Source organism: Biomphalaria glabrata, chromosome 17 (assembly GCF_947242115.1).
Source record: "Biomphalaria glabrata chromosome 17, xgBioGlab47.1, whole genome shotgun sequence".
NCBI classification, from domain to species: domain Eukaryota; kingdom Metazoa; phylum Mollusca; class Gastropoda; family Planorbidae; genus Biomphalaria; species Biomphalaria glabrata.
Window position 1 is genome coordinate 24,995,794 of NC_074727.1, and position 17,493 is coordinate 25,013,286.

At 37.9% G+C, this 17,493-nt stretch overlaps 1 protein-coding gene across 4 annotated transcripts in view; it reads right to left on the bottom strand.

Moving 5' to 3' along the window:
- Positions 1-2,909: 2,909 nt before the first annotated feature.
- The window catches only part of LOC106065819 (galactoside 2-alpha-L-fucosyltransferase Sec1-like), a 76,960-nt gene continuing 62,376 nt past the window's right edge, over positions 2,910-17,493 (bottom strand). For all 4 annotated transcript variants that reach the window (XM_056015070.1, XM_056015067.1, XM_056015068.1 and 1 more), the window contains exons 3-4: positions 16,377-16,721; positions 2,910-7,507 (exon numbers count right to left, since the gene is read on the bottom strand). In XM_056015070.1, coding sequence (XP_055871045.1) covers positions 6,874-7,507; positions 16,377-16,721 — 979 coding nt within the window. In that variant the 3' untranslated portion in view covers positions 2,910-6,873. The remainder of the gene's footprint in view (positions 7,508-16,376; positions 16,722-17,493) is intronic.

Below are 17,493 nucleotides of genomic sequence, written 5' to 3' on the forward strand. Positions count from 1 at the left end.
GAGTTTGGATATGTTTGAGATCTAGAGCTAGGCTAGTAGAGCTGTAGAGTTTGGATATGTTTGAGATCTAGAGCTAGACTAGTAGAGCTGTAGAGTTTGGATATGTTTGACATCTAGAGCTAGGCCAGTAGAGCTGTAGAGTTTGGATATGTTTGCGATCTAGAGCTAGGCCAGTAGAGCTGTAGAGTTTGGATATGTTTGAGATTTAGAGCTAGGCCAGTAGAGCTGTAGAGTTTGGATATGTTTGAGATCTAGAGCTAGGCCAGTAGAGCTGTAGAGTTTGGATATGTTTGAGATCTAGAGCTAGGCTAGTAGAGCTGTAGAGTTTAAATATGTTTGAGATCTAGAGCTAGGCTAGTAGAGCTGTAGAGTTTGGATATGTTTGAGATCTATAGCTAGGCTAGTAGAGCTGTAGAGTTTGGATATGTTTGAGATCTAGAGCTAGGCCAGTAGAGCTGTTGAGTTTGGATATGTTTGAGATCTAGAGCTAGGCCAGTAGAGCTGTAGAGTTTGGATATGTTTGAGATCTAGAGCTAGGCCAGTAGAGCTGTAGAGTTTGGATATGTTTGAGATCTAGAGCTAGGCTAGTAGAGCTGTGAGTTTAGATATGTTTGAGATCTAGAGCTAGGCTAGTAGAGCTGTAGAGTTTGGATATGTTTGAAATCTAGAGCTAGGCTAGTAGCGCTGTAGAGTTTGGATATGTTTGAGATCTAGAGCTAGGCTAGTAGAGATGTAGAGTTTGGATATGTTTGAGATCTAGAGCTAGGCCAGTAGAGCTGTAGAGTTTGGATATGTTTGAGATCTAGAGCTAGGCTAGTAGAGCTGTAGAGTTTGGATATGTTTGAGATCTAGAGCTAGGCTAGTAGAGCTGTAGAGTTTGGATATGTTTGAGATCTAGAGCTAGGCTAGTAGAGCTGTAGAGTTTGGATATGTTTGAGATCTAGAGCTAGACTAGTAGAGCTGTAGAGTTTGGATATGTTTGACATCTAGAGCTAGGCCAGTAGAGCTGTAGAGTTTGGATATGTTTGCGATCTAGAGCTAGGCCAGTAGAGCTGTAGAGTTTGGATATGTTTGAGATTTAGAGCTAGGCCAGTAGAGCTGTAGAGTTTGGATATGTTTGAGATCTAGAGCTAGGCCAGTAGAGCTGTAGAGTTTGGATATGTTTGAGATCTAAAGCTAGGCCAGTAGAGCTGTAGAGTTTGGATATGTTTGAGATCTAGAGCTAGGCTAGTAGAGCTGTAGAGTTTGGATATGTTTCAGATCTGATCCATGTTTCGCAATTTTTTCTCTCATAAAAAATTATTGCCCGTGGGCCATAGTTTGGGCACCAGATAAAAGGACACAAAACAGAGTAGACTATCTTGGTCCTCACTCCTATCAACGCACTGCCTGTTCCATCGAGACGAAAAACCTTTTCTGTGTGTAGAGACAACATAATGGAATAATTGGATCTACTTCTGACCAAACAGTAACTATGGAAATTACTTTACTGCAAAAGTATTATCTTACAACTAGTCGACCCACGGCGTAGCAAACGCCGCTATTAGCCGGAAGTATTCATGTAGGCTGCGTAGTGTCCAGCAGAGTGTATCTGTGCTTCCGTAAGAACAACGGACAGGGCGTCGTTATAGTTATTCCAATGTTCGCAAACAAAGTTTACAGCCATCTTGCGAAGTTTGAGAGCAACAGTTTCGACGATGATATATTTTTTCAGAAATATGCAACTGATGGAAATAAATAGTTATCTGAAGCAGGAATTTCGACTACATGGAAAGACCTGTTGACTCCAGAAAATATATGTGAAGCGGTGGCTGTGGTTAGGAAACGAAGGGGCAAAATCAAAACAGAGTTACATAAAAAAAATATGCAAGTATTTTAATAACACCAGACATTGACGTGTGTACCAAATACACACTTAAATGTATATAGGACGTATATAGAGAAAGATTACATTCTCTCTGTCGCCGCGAAAGTAACGTGGGGTAACTCTAGTCCGGCTTGCAGAAATAATAAAGTTATCTTTCCATGACTTTTCGTGGTGTTCCGCATGGAAGGGCCATGAAGAGAAATAGATAGATAGATAGATAGATAGATAGATAGATAGATAGATAGATAGATAGATAGATAGATATTTTATAAATTACATATATCCCTTTAAAAAGAAAGACATGATTACGCGAATTATGTGTTTCTCTTGTCGTGCATGTAAATTAGAATATCTACTTTATTTATTGCGAATTATGGTTCAATTTTTTATGTAGTATTCCTGTTTTACTTAGAAATGTTTAGTCCTAAGGTGTCTAAGTGTTGTTTATGTTGTTCTTGTTTAGATGCTGAAGATGATCACATCCTTACCAAACCACCCACAGAACGGGGTGAGACGGAGGTGGGCAGGGTTCAAACGCTGGACAATCGAAACGTCAGTCCAGAGTGCATACCTCTGGTCAAGCATAACTATTCATTTGTTATAAATCTTAAGGCTCTAGATTTAGTATGTTCTTGTTTCTTTATGTTTTCTTGAGTTGAGGGAGTCTCAAACAGAAGATGCATATTCTAATATTGGTCTAACTAAGATTGAGTAGCGTTTTAGCTTTATATTCTTGTTTGATTTGTACAAATTGTTATTACTAAGAATTACCATAACGTTAAAAGTTTTAGTGTTCGATACATCTACGCATACAATGATAAAACTATGGTACGTGTAGCTTAGAAGCCTATCCTTAATCGAGCAGAGTTTGTTGTTGTTTATTTGCTTAGTGTCTAAAGGCAGCACGGAAACCTTCTCCCAGATGCCCCCCCTCCCCTCCCTCACTGGTCCTCCAAAGAGATTGTATCATAGCGCTTTGTGCATTAGGTCTGCATTAAAGTTGCGCTATATAAAAGCAACTTTGAAGAAATAAGTAAATAGAAATGGTGCAAACATTTTAATATTCTTATTTACAAAAGTATAAAAAAAAATAACAGTAATAAATATAACAATTTTCTTTCAACTTCGTTACAAATAAACTGCTACAATGGACAATGTTGAGATCACACACGTTTTTTTTTTATTCATTTTTAATTTTTTCATTTGTGGTAGTATATGACAGTCCTGATCTGAGAAAGACTAGTACTAATTGCGTTTCATTACAAAAGATCAATTACAATAATATTATCACAAAACTTCAAAAAAAAACACAAAGTTACAACGACAGTCTATGTGGAAACACAAAAACTCAAAATCGGCCCCCGAAGTGGCCCACCCAGGCAGGTAAAAATTTAATATTTTCAGAAAGAACATCAGTATGAAATTCTATCAAAGACAAATGACAGAGAAGAATAAAGAAAGAAGGTTGACAGGTCTTGTATTGTGCCCCAGCGGTCCAGCAGGCCAAGGGATAGGTAAAAGTGAATGTGAGTTTAGATGTGAGCCTGGCCTAACTGATGTCTCATAATGATTATCTGATTGATTATCTGATTGATCTAATTGTTTTGTAAATGATCAATCTCTTATTCAAAGCCTCAAGAAAAAAAGAAAAAAATATTTTTTGTATATGTAGTAATTAGTATGACAGAACTTACTTAATTTAGCAATATAATTGTAAAAAAAACATATTTTTGACAAAGAATATAAAACCTTAGCATAAAAGTGTTTAAAATATGGTGCCGGTTTGCTACCCTTAACCAAAAGCCTCCTATGTTTGTTACTATTAATAGTGAATAGTTGTAAGAACGGTGTATTTCTATGAATAAACTGCTTGCATACTGGATTTTAAAAAATTAGATTTTTCACTTTCAGAAAAGAAAAAAGTAGCCGTTGCATCAGAACTTTGGAAGGTCTAAAATATCATGATGTCGGACTTTCAATATCTTTTCTAGTTTACGAGATCTAAACGGGACGGACGGACAGACCACATAACTAATAGCGTCTTTTCCCCTTTTCGAGGGCCGCTAAAAAGTGTTTTCACCAGTGCTACTGCCAGTGAATCCAATGTCATTGTCAGTGAAAAAGCTATTGCCAGTGTTAGCGTCAATGCCAGTGTCTGTCTAGTATATGACTATTCAATGAAATGAATAATATCAATAATAGTTATAATAATTATTATTATTTCAAAAATATAAATATTTCGGTAAGGAATGTTTTTAAAAATTTCACACCGGAATGCAATAAAGTGATCAATTTAAATAGATCAGATACACAAGATACAACTATAAAACAATCACGATTACAATGTTTCAAATAATTTCAAAACATGATTTAAACAAATAGTAGAATTCAATTCAATAAACGTAGATTAGTTGACTTAAAAATTGCAGGTTGACAGTCAAGGGAAGTAATTCATCTGATGGAATTGCAGTATGTTCCCCTTTCAGACTTTGCTCTCTATAGGGCAGATGATGTAAAGGTCATCTGTTTCAATAATACATTGGTTATATTTTATTTGAAGAGAGGAGAAAAGGTCAAATGAATATATTTTGAGATTTTTAAAAATTCGTTTCTATTATTTATCTTCCACTAGTGTTTATAATAGAGGCTAGTGTTGTGGGTTTTCTGTAAGGCAGGCAGTGAGAGAAAAAACGAAGCGGATGAGTTGTGTGCCATGATTCTGTGTTGTTGTTTTTAAATTAATAACTAATCTTAGTTTAATTTTTGTGTGTTTTTTAAATCTGAAAATAAACATGCCTATAGTGCCTAATATACAAAGAACGCTTGCTTATAACCAGGGCGGAATTGAAGGGAGGACATGAACTACTACAGCCCCGAGGACTCCACAAGAGAGGGGCCTCAAAAAAGATATTTATAAAAACATCCAACGGGTATGGCTCATTCACTTGAATCATTCACTTGACGCCTTCACTGACTCTACAACTAAGATGCGGTTCTAAAAACATGAATTTTGTACCCAGCTTCCCAAAAGGTTACTTTTGCAATATCTAAACCCTGTGTCATTCATAGCGCTTGAAACTTTCTTGGTGTGTAGAAACCCATCTGAGTATAAACATAGCTCTTAAAGCTTTGTTGCTTAAACCTTGATCTAGCTGTGTAGAATTTTAGCGGCTATCCTTGCTTCTAAACCTAACTACTTAACTGTGTTTAAACTCAACTTTGCTCAAATTTAACTTTGTTTAAACTTATATGACGTAAATGAGTATTTCAAAGAACTAGAACACATTGAGGAATACTGTAAAGATAATTTTTTATTATTAAATGTAAAAAAAACCAAAGAAATGATAATCGATTTTCGTAGGGACAAGAAGGGAAATGATATTGTTTCTGTAGCTGGAGAGACTATTGAAATTGTGCAAACCTTTAAATACCTTGGTACTATCCTAGACAATAAACTAAATTTTACTGCAAATACTGATTATATCAGCAAAAAAGGGCAGCAAAGATTACGACTACTAAGAAAACTGTCCTCGTTTAATGTTAGCGAAAAGGCCTTGGCTATGTTTTATCACGCTCATATCTGCAATATTTTAAGTTTCAATATCACTGCCTGGTATGGCAATCTGAGCATTAAAAATAAAAATAAACTTAATAGAATCCTAAATGCTGCTGGCAAAATCATTGGCAAAAAACAAACCCCATTCGGGCAGTTGTTTGAGACTAACATCTATAAAAAAGCTAACAAGATCCTCGAAATAAAGAATCACCCTTTGTGTCAGGATTTTGTGATTTTACCATCACAAAAGAGATACAAGACACCGATAGCAAAGACAAACAGACACAAACACTCTTTTGTTCCCCTGGCAATCAAATCATTAAATAAGAACAATCTGGTATAAACTTTGTCACGTGTAAACTATGAGTGAGTCTGGTGTGAATGTACACTTTGGTTTCTTATAGTTATAATGTTTTTTGTTTGGTGTAATGCACAAATTGTAAGACAAATTTCCTTACGGACAATAAAGATTATTATTATTATATAAACTCATGTACATTATTTAGGCGAATTCTCCACAGAATTTTTTATCTTTTTTTTCAACTAGTGCTAGCCTTCAGCAATTTTTTATCTGTCGTAGTTGCATCTCTGTGATTTCCCAGATTTGAAGAGTTCTTCTCAAAGTTTAAGAAGGAACTAAGCTAACCAGGAAAGAGTTGCTACCTAGACTATAAGTCTTGTACATTGAACCCACGTTTCAACTATGAACCTACTAAGTTCAAAGGAAAAGGCAGATACACTTGTGGTCTCAAGCTTTCAATAGTTAAGAGATTCATTAGGGCTCAGTCTCGAAGGCGAACGGTAAGGAGACGTGAGATCTATCGTGTTCATAAAAGTTATTGACACTGTACTTAGTGAGGACTTGAGAGGCTCAAATCCTCTCTTACAAAAGCCCTGGACAGAAACCCTGCTGTCTTGCGTAGTGCATAAATGTCGCCATACAGGATGAGAATTTTTGGTTTCCCAGACCTGTCGAGGCGGAGATCAGCAAGTCTGGGGCAGTCAAACAGAATATGAGGCACGGTTTCCTCTTCTTCTTCCCCGCAACGGGGGCATCGTGAATCGAAATGAATCTGTGGCAATTTACATCTTGACAGACGATATTTTCTTTTTGTAACTTTGCATGTGACTTGATATACACGCAAGGTCACGTAAGGTCACATTCGTTATCACCAGACACTGCAACGTTTTGGTTTTTTTTTTTTTTCTGCAGCTAATGTCTTCACAATCTTTGAACCAGGACTGCTCCTTTAACCTAGCCCTTCAATTGGGCCTATCCTGGTTGGTTTTTCTTCCTTCCGTTGCTGCCTATCTTGAAGAGCTAAATCTTTCGCTTATGTGTACCAGTGTATCTTAAGATTGGACGACCTACAGCTCTTCTGCCGTTTATTAGATCACGATACAATACGCTCCCTGAAAATAAATTAATTATTACGTTAAAAAAAAGCTATTAGTTATCTAAGCCTATCCAACCTGGGGGGTAGTAGTCCCCAGGGTTAAACCCTATATGTAAAGATGAGTTTTCGGCAATAAAGTTTACATAATAAATTGTAATCCCGTTAGCCAGCCAGGCCATCCACCAACCAAATGTTCCGCCTGCTAGTATCACGTGATCACAGCTGGATAAAATGGCGAAATGATTTCCCGCGCTAGAATCTGGCAACATTTGCACGCTAGGGTCCTTCAGGTTGTTCTTGCACCAATTCAGGTCATCGCTGGCCACCAAAAAGGTAATGTTCTGATTGGGCAGAAGTGACCTCATTTTACTGAAGGCTTTATCGAAGTAGGACTTGTCGGCCACGCCGTAGCCGTACTTAGCGTTGTGCTGGTGGAGGAAGTCGCCTCGCCGGATGTGAACCCCGACGATCACATGGTTATCGAGCCGTCTTCTGTAAGTCCCGAGCACAGCGTCTACTTCTTTCTGCACGGCCTCTGTAAAAGTAAACTCCCGCCTGATTTCGTCTTGCGCGTGCTGGAAGTACCTCCAACACTGGAAAAATCCGAAAATGGTACAATTTGTAGGCGGAAGGTTCATGAAGCTTGGCTCAAATGTAGCGTATGCAGTTTCTGTTTTGCCGCTCCATCTAGGAATGAGAAAAGAGAAATATTCAGTATAACGTCCCTCGCAATACAACTTTATCATTAAAAAAAAAAAAAACATTCGACGATTTGAGTGGATTAACAAAGGTTCATGTGAGGATTCTATATTTCATATTTATAAAACGAACATGCCTCTATTAATAGGTCTAAAGTAATATACAGAATGAAATACTAATTCACATTGTCAATGACCATTTGTTGGACAGTATTTATCCATATCTAATTATTATTGTGATAAACAAACATGGGGGGGGGGGGGAGGGGAAGGGGAAGATGTCGCTTTCTTGACGTTTCTAAAGTTTTTGGAGATGCATTTCTTAAGATAACCCCACACAACCTACGGAAAGACAACTTAGGAAAAAATATGAAGCATTTTTATTCATATATTAAATTCACTTTAGTAAATCATTAAGTATACAATTTTAAAAAAGATTACATAGAAAGAGAGAGAAAGAGAGGAGGAGAGAGAGAGAAATCAGATAGATGAGAGAAAAAGAGAGAGGTGGGCCGCACAGTAAGGCAGATATTAAACCTGGTTGAAGCGGTTATTTGGCAAATGTGAGAATTTAATTTAAAGCTAATTCTTTCGCTATTTCTTACAACAATTCCGCCTAACTGTATAAAGTGTGAATACAAAATGTTTGCATATTGATACGCCCGCCCAGCTCTAATAGTTGGCTCACAAGATCCGCGTTTTCATAATGCACAGAAGAAAAGGGTCACCAAAGGAACCTTAAAATCGCTGCTTAAAAGACTTGGATATGGCCTTGACGGCTTAAAGTACGTCCTCACAAGAAGTCTCAGTAGCTTCTGATCAGACCACGAGAGCTGAGACCTTTTTGAAGTGTAAAGACTGAGGGGCTAGTTAGGGGAGGGTTTTAATTGAGAGACTAAACACTACATTGTATGCTCCATTTTTTATGTCAACATTTGCAGAGCAGCTCTACGCTTTTACCCTGGAGGTATTACACGGCTCATGACATCTACTTCAAGTCTAATACCATTCAGACCATTCAGGCAATGTGAACATAAGGTATAGTTAAAGCAGGGGTGGGCAACTTTTTACTATCGAGGGCCGCATTAAAAAAATGTAAAGACTGGGGGGCGCATAAACATAAAATGTTTATTTGGCACTTCCAATTGAGGAATTACTTCAAGAGTTAACAATTTTTTGAACTAATTTACGAATGATTTTTTTTTTAATTTTGCTATTGTCATTTTACATCATAATTTTCACCACAAATGTACAGTTGTACTTATTGTGAAGTATTGAAGTGTTTACTCTCCTGCAGGTTCCGTAACCGTGGAACTAGCTTATTAGTTGTTGTTTTCTTGTGACTGTTGTCAAATTACAGTCAATCAGCATGACCTGTTCACAAATGAATGTGGTTTCAAAAATTTGAAAGTTTAGCAGCAAAGGTTTTTAAAGTGTGGACATACAGCTTCTGGTACCATGAAGCTCCTGGAACTTTTCTTTCAGGTCAAACTTTGCTTGGAGTTATGACATCTGGAGCTGAATCAGCTTCTGCGCCAAATGGTGAGCTGAGGGTATAGAAAACTGTTTCAAGTTTTTGACGTCTTAAAATTGGTTTTCAAATTCCACAATCAAGGAATCCACATTAGACCATTTCACTAGAAATAGTTACATCTTTCAGCTGAGGAAAATGACAAAACCCGATTTCACTTGCTGGCCTGAAGAAATGGAATAGCTTTGTTTGAAAAGATTTAAGTTGCACATACATGTCATGTGCAGACAACATCTTGCAATGCTTCCGATGATAAACACGAAGTCTGACTTCAACTCTTCATTAGAAATATTAGTGTCAAAGTCAATGTCCTAATGTCCTAATCATAACAATTTCTTCCTTGAGATTCCATATTCTTCTAATGCTACGCCTGCTGTTACTTCTGTGTCACCGAATTTCAGAATTTATTTTTTTCCAAATCTTCTCGGAACTGCCAGTCAGAGCCGGCCTTTTACAATTGGATGCCCAAGCCAAAGTGAATTTGGTTGACCCCCCCCCCCAAAAAAAAAAAAAGAAAGACGACGAAAAAAACTATAATTATGCAATTTATTTAAAAAAAAAACTAGTGTACTTCAACATTAACATTGAAACAAGTTTCGCTGACTCTTTTCTATAATAAGCAGACATTTATCCTGCGAGAGGATCCCTGTCATTCAAGTGCCCTAAGTAGCTGTATAACCTACCTATGCTTAAGGTCGGCCTTATGCCAATATTTTATTATTGATACTTCTTTAAGCGTTAAATAATTTGATATTCTTCTTCTTCTTCTAGCCAGCTTTATTGCTGCTGAGCTGTGAGCTCTTTTGCAGACTGTGCCAAGGAAAAAAAGTGTGCTGTTTTCTTCAGTTGTTTAGCACTGCCGTACAGGGTGTTGGTTATGTTGGGCTGTAGTGGAAGAGAGGTCTGCCTAAGGTGATATTCAATGCATCTTTCTGTAAACGTTGCCGTTATGAATTTATGGTTGGGATATTGTTAATTATTTTTATTAAATGGTTGTTTTTCTCAGACAAAGCACGGGCTCCATCAATTGTTACCATTGCCTTATGGTACAAGCCAACCCAACTCTTTCAACACAGTTCTTCATAGCATTGAATAAATTCTGGCCTGGGCTTGTGTCTTTGACTGAATGTTTCGAAAGATTGCCATTTAAAAAAATATTCACTTACTATGAACTTTTTAGAATGACGTTAAGAGACAAAGTTTCTTTAGCTTCTTCATTATAAGTGATAAGAACCAAAAGTTTCAATAATTTCTATAGCAATTTACAATTATTAATTTTTAATAGGCCTATATTTGCATTTTTGTATTTGTAATGTGTAGGCATACCTGAATTCTTTAGGTGTCCGCGGGCCGCATGAAGCACTCCGGTGAGCCATATGTGGCCCGCTGCCGTAATTGCCCACCCCTGAGTTAAAGCATTATGTACGAGCCTTAAAGGCAAAAAGAGAGATGGTTTGACAACGTCTGTGTTTAAACAGTGCAATGTACAGTTTTAAAGATTGAGGAATTTATGATGTGTATTCGGTTCCTGGGAGCTAATTTTTTTACAGATTGAGGACTCGTGAATTTACGATGTGTATTCGGTTCCTGGGAGCTAATTGTTTACAGATTAGATTAAAAAGAAGTGAATTTCTTTATTTTAGTTTTTTTTAAATGGTGGGGGGGGGGGTCCGAAGATCTCAAAATTTCAAAATCAGCGGTGCAGGCTAACATGGAAAGGAGTCTATATAAATTTTCGACCCCAAATATGGGCAGGACTAGGGCCGAATAAGGCCGCGGACCGTTGTTAGGTAAATAGAGGTGTATTTAGTTTTTGAAAACAATCGCTACCGAGAAAAGAGGGGGAAACTTTAAAAGTTATCGCGTGAAAAAATGACCGCGGGTCATAAAAGAGTGAGTGGCCAATGCAATGTCAGGATTGTAAATCAAAAGCTCGAATAACTGGTTCCGTTAAGGTTTTCATTGCCGAAAGTGGTAATGAATATACGCACTCGACTAGCTATCTACCTATGCAATACTCCAGATGGCATGCGTATCAAATAGCTTTCGACCAGTCCAACTTCTGACCTTCACGTGTAAAAAGAAAAAGACAAGCAACTGTTGCCTAAATCAACAAGTGGCTACCCACCAGGGAGAAGGAAAGCTCAAACCCCCATTGCCTTGCAGCTATTAGGGAAAAGCTTCGGAAGTCAACCCTGGGGGAACATCAGTAGCCAGCGACCTTTAGGCAGCTTGCAGCAGACAGTGCCACTCCCTGGCAGAGCTTGCTATGCTTTTGATCCAAAACAGAATCGGTACTTGCCGTTTCTTTGGAAAGTACAGCTGCTGTGTGGGTGACATCGTTCAGACCTTAGCTGAAGGCCAGGCATTCATCTCATTTCCATGAGATAATCCATAGTCATTTCGCGATTGGCCAAAAAAAATTTTAAGTAAGTGTTAACGCATCATTTAAAATGGTGCAGCTGATGTCACATGTTTAATAGTCGTTCCTAATCACAGAAACGGAAATTCCCAATGGACAACATGGGGACAGTTAGAAGGACCGTGAAACATGGACAACATGGGGACAGTTAGAAGGACCGTGAAACATGGACAACATGGGGACAGTTAGAAGGACAGTGAAACATGGACAACATGGGGACAGTTAGAAGGACAGTGAAACATGGACAACATGGGGACAGTTAGAAGGACCGTGAAACATGGACAACATGGGGACAGTTAGAAGGACCGTGAAACATTGACCTACAGTCGTTGTAAACCAGCGGGATAGTCTCATCTACTCATAGTTGACATCAGAGTCAGTTCAACCATTTCAACTGAGATGGGGTTTTCCCCCACCCTGCACCTTTTAACAAAACATACATCAACTCACTCTGTCTGTCTGGTAAAAATTCTGAAAACGTTATTTCTCCCACACCCATTCTCAGGTCAAGTTGAAACTTGGCACAGTTATTCATTTGCGAAGAAAAGACAGAAATAAATTTTTATAAAAATTAACCAAGCAGTCAATTTATTACTGGTAGTTAATTATTTTGTTTGATACTAACAGTGGAAATAAATCCTTCGGTATTTACATATATGGCTACATATGTGGTGTTTTGTCCCCTTAGATAAGTGTACATGTTAATTTTCCCACACATCAGATCATGTTGAAACGTTTAAGGTATCTAACAAAACGTTTAAGGTATCTAACAAAACGTTTAAGGTATCTAACAAAACGTTTAAGGTATCTAACAAAACGTTTAAGGTATCTAACAAAACGTTTAAGGTATCTAACAAAACGTTTAAGGTATCTAACAAAACGTTTAAGGTATCTAACAAAACGTTTAAGGTATCTAACAAAACGTTTAAGGTATCTAACAAAACGTTTAAGGTATCTAACAAAACGTGAATCCGTTTGAAAAATACAAACTAATGAGTCAGTAAATGTTTTTTTGGTAAATAATTATTTTGTTTGATTCAGAAAAAGATCTACACTAATGAAAGATATAGTTTTAAATGTGGAGTTCCTCCCCTTAGATAAACTTTATATTTCGCTTATTACTTCTCGAGATGTAGAACTTTTACGAAGGACCAACGCCGGGGCGGGGTGGGGGAAGTTGGGTCGCGCCTTAACTTTTACCCAGTCCCCAATGTCAAAATGTGGTAGCACCCTACTACAAAACACTAGGTTAAGTAAAAACACAAAGAAATTCACAACTAATGTCAATCAAAATGAATTCGGCCCCGCTTACTGATAGCCAGAGAGTAAACGACTTTTCATGTCGATTGTGCACATTTCGGTGAGTATGAAAACACAAGATTGTGATTGACTTGGTGCTTGTAGAAATGATTGTGCACATTTCGGTGAGTATGAAAACACAAGATTGTGATTGACTTGGTGCTTGTAGAAATGATTGTGCACATTTCGGTGAGTATGAAAACACAAGAATGTGATTGACTTGGTGCATGTAGAAATGATTGTGCACATTTTGTTGCATATAGAAACACAAGATTGTGATTGACTTGGTGCATGTAGAAATGATTGTGCACATTTCGGTGAGTATGAAAACACAAGATTGTGATTGACTTGGTGCATGTAGAAGTGATTGTGCACATTTTGTTGCATATAGAAACACAAGATTGTGATTGACTTGATGCATGTAGAAATGATTGTGCACATTTTGTTGCATATAGAAACACAAGATTGTGATTGACTTGATGCATGTAGAAATGATTGTGCACATTTCGGTGAGTATGTGATTGACTTGGTGCATGTAGAAATGATTGTGCACATTTCGGTGAGTATGAAAACACAAGATTGTGATTGACTTGGTGCTTGTAGAAATGATTCTGCACATTTCGGAGAGTATAGAAACACAAGAATGTGATTGATTTGGTGCTTGTAGAATGATTGTGCACAATTTGTTGCATAGAAACACAAGATTGTGATTGACTTGATGCATGTAAAAAAGATTGTGCACATTTCGGTGATTATGAAAACACAAGATTGTGATTGACTTGGTGCATGTAGAAATGATTGTGCACATTGCGGTGAGTATGAAAACACAAGATTGTGATTGACTTGGTGCATGTAAAAATGATTGTGCACATTTCGGTGAGTATGAATACACAAGATTGTGATTGACTTGGTGCATGTAGAAATGATTGTGCACATTTCGGTGAGTATGAAAACACAATATTGTGATTGACTTGGTGCATGTAGAAATGATTGTGCACATTTCGGTGAGTATGAAAACACAAGATTGTGATTTACTTGGTGCTTGTAGAAATGATTGTGCACATTTCGGTGAGTATAGAAACAAAAGAATGTGATTGACTTGGTGCTTGTAGAAATGATTGTGCACATTTCGGTGAGTATAGAAACACAAGAATGTGATTGACTTGGTGCTTGTAGAAATGATTGTGCACATTTCGGTGAGTATAGAAACACAAGAATGTGATTGACTTGGTGCTTGTAGAAATGATTGTGCACATTTTGTTGCAGAAAGAAACCTAAGCTTGTGTTCGTCTTGGTGCGCACATAGACTTGCACTCTTCTTGGTCATAGAAGAAGGACGCTATGGAAGGAATACCTTTTGTTTTAGTCAGTGGAACAGGTTCATTTCGTGTTGTTACCTTAGACTTGACAGGGCACAAACTCATTAAGTGGAGTTTATACTGTTTGAGAACTGTTCTATTGATATATATGTATGGCAACCATGTTTATAACAAATGATACAAACTCATTGTTATCTTTTATTATGGACACCGTTACTTCCTTACACAGGGTTCAGATAACAACTTGTATCCACCGTATGAGTCACGGTTCTTGGTTGTTTTGGGGATAAAGTTTCAATAAGGATATGCGACACGCTAATACCAGGACAATGAGCATAGCTGACATTTATACAAGGGGAAAGATGGGAAAGCGATATTGAGATATGTGATGGTGATATAAGGAAACCTGAAGAAAAACTTTAGATGAAAAGATTGTGTGATATTGTGAAAAGAAAAAAAAAAAGCTTTTCCGACCTTGCGATCCACAGGGACGGGGATGTTAGGGTCACCTGTTTCTTAGGCCAACGCTTAACGAGCAGGGTGTCATGTGGCCAGCACATTGACCAACAGTCGTTACTTTCCCCAACTAAAGTCAGGTACCCATTAGAGTTGGATGGATTCAGGGGCGGCCTAAAAAAAAAAACAAAATTCAAAATCCCAGTCTTCATCGAGTTTCAAACCCAGGACTCGCAGGATCGGAAGCCATGTGCTTAACCTCTCAGCCACCGCGCTACCAGATAATGTAAATAAACAAATAAAATAAACAACGTTCAAGACACTATGTTAGAGATTGGCAGTACTTTGTTCTTCATAGATCAGTACGACGTGTCAACGAGCTATTAGTCTAAACTGCCCAAACGTTGTGACGTTGCAGGTCAGTGTTAGGTCTTCTATATCGATTGGTCTCGGATCAACCAATACCATCGATCAAAAAGTTATCCATTCACCAGTGGTTTCCCTTCACTATGAGAAGTACTGTTACTACGATTGTTACAACTTTTCATTTGCTTTGATATGATGTGATCTGTTGCAGAGTGGCATTTAACGTCTGGGCTGTTTAGCAAGGGGGCTCGAGTTCAAATCCCAACTCGTGCACCTAAAGTGGGTACTTCTCTCAGATCACCCCCTCCCCTTTACATGTTTATTGTTTTAAAAATTGCAACATGGCGCAGTGAGCAGTCTATAGGATGACAAATACGAAAGCTAATTAAAAAAAATTATGACTGAGATAACATTTGGTTCTTAAATTATGTTTTCCCGCTATGACAACTCCAAGATGTTGCAACAATAAATTGTAGTTATGGATTTGTATTGGGTAACGTGTCAGACCAACACTAATTAAGGTTTCTTTTCTTAGATATATATCATTTCAAGTACGTTCAAAGTCTCTGATAATTTTACCAGGAAAAATCGATTTAAAAAGAACAAAAATATCGTTAAACTGTCGTTGAGTTTAATTATTAAAATTTATTATAAGTTTCAAATTTTTTTAGCGAAAAACCCAATTCACAACACAAGGCTTAATTCCTCTTAAATTAGTACATTTCTATAAGTAACAAAACTAATTTATGATGACAAATTGCCTAACCAATTGGTACATTTGTTTATTTATTCATGTGATGTCATCAACATTGAATTGCTGCCTGGTCGTGCGGTATGCTGGACAGTGGTTTGGACTTCTGGATGGTACCAGGTTCATACCCATTATAAAAAGTTGCACTAGTCAGAATTTAAGCCTTTATGACGGCAACCGACGTGCTAGCCACTGAGCTAACCAATTAGTTAGAAATAGCATGCTTTATAGTTGTCTATTGTCAATTCACATTTTTAGCCGACGACCCAGTCCTCTACACAATGCATATCCCCTTTGTTTTGTATTCTCTCTCTCTCTCTCTCTCTTCTCTCTCTCTCTCTCTCTCTCTCTTTCTCTAATTATTTTTTCGATTACTTCATGTGTTGTCATAAATGTGCAAAGTTTCAACTTCATTCTAGGAGAAACAACGTGAACAAAATTTGTACCAGACAGACAGACAGACTGACAGACAGACAGGCAGACACACATATTGAGTTCAAATAAGCTTTATACAAACATGGATGGCAACCTGTCGTCTCGATTGTCCTATGCACGAAACCTGGCACCCACCATCACCATCCCTCCGGCGTGAAGTATGGGCTAAAAACAACTCAAATGTAATTATCTTTAATTCTAAAGGAACATCCATAACTAAATGAAAACAAAGACATCGATCAATTCATAATGAATGGTTTGATTCTGAAAAGAGCTTACTTCCAAGAGTCGATGTTTGCTTTCAAATGTGTGATCTTAAAAAGGCTGCTCAAATCTCCGCCATTCCTTACGAATGGAACTCTTCTGTTAGCACGAGCTATGCCCACCAACGAGGCGTAGATAAACAGTTGGTTGCCAAGTCTTCCTTTGAACTTCGTAGTCAGGTACACAACCGGCGCCTCCTTAGTTGAGGCGTCAGTGGTGTTAACGATCGCTTTGGGTGTCGACGTAGGTGACGGACTGGACATAGTGACAGTGGACGTTGCAGGCCACACCTGTGTTTGTGACCTGTTCAGGTAGAGACCTCTGAAGCTGACCACGTGTTTGAAAGGCGAATTTAAATATCTGAAAACAAATCAAGGACTGACAAGATTATATACATGCTGAAAGTTATCTCACATATTAAATTACCTTCCCAGCTAGTTACAGCCTAAGATTAAGTCATTACTTGCTTCTGACTATCAGTCTTTTTTTCAACCTAATAATGTATTTTTAGCCTTTGTTGAGTCTACCCGAGACCAATTGTTAAAGAAGGCCTGAACGCTGACCTGCAATGTCACAACCTGTGGGCAGTGTAGACCAATAGCTTGTTGACACGTCGTACAGACCGGTGACGTGGCAACGAGCTAAGTTATCACCCTCACTACGTTAGCACCCTCACTAAGTTAGCACCCTCACTACGTTAGCACCCTCACTAAGTTAGCACCCTCACTACGTTAGCACCCTCACTCAGTTAGCACCATTACTAAGTTAGCACCCTCACTACGTTAGCACCCTCACTAAGTTAGCACCATTACTAAGTTAGCACCCTCACTAAGTTAGCACCCTCACTACGTTAGCACCCTCACTCAGTTAGCACCATTACTAAGTTAGCACCCTCACTACGTTAGCACCCTCACTCGGTTAGCACCATTACCAAGCTAGCACTTATGATAGGTAAAAGTTAACTAAAAAATTAGAAACTTTTAGTTTAACTAAACAAATTTAATAAAGGCCAAAGTGTAACTAGAAAAAAAAGTTTAGTTCAAATCGTAGTTCAAATCTCGTGCCATTGTCATTTTATGAACAAACTAAAAAGTTCAATTAAAATGTGTAAAACGTTTGTAGTTGTAGTAGC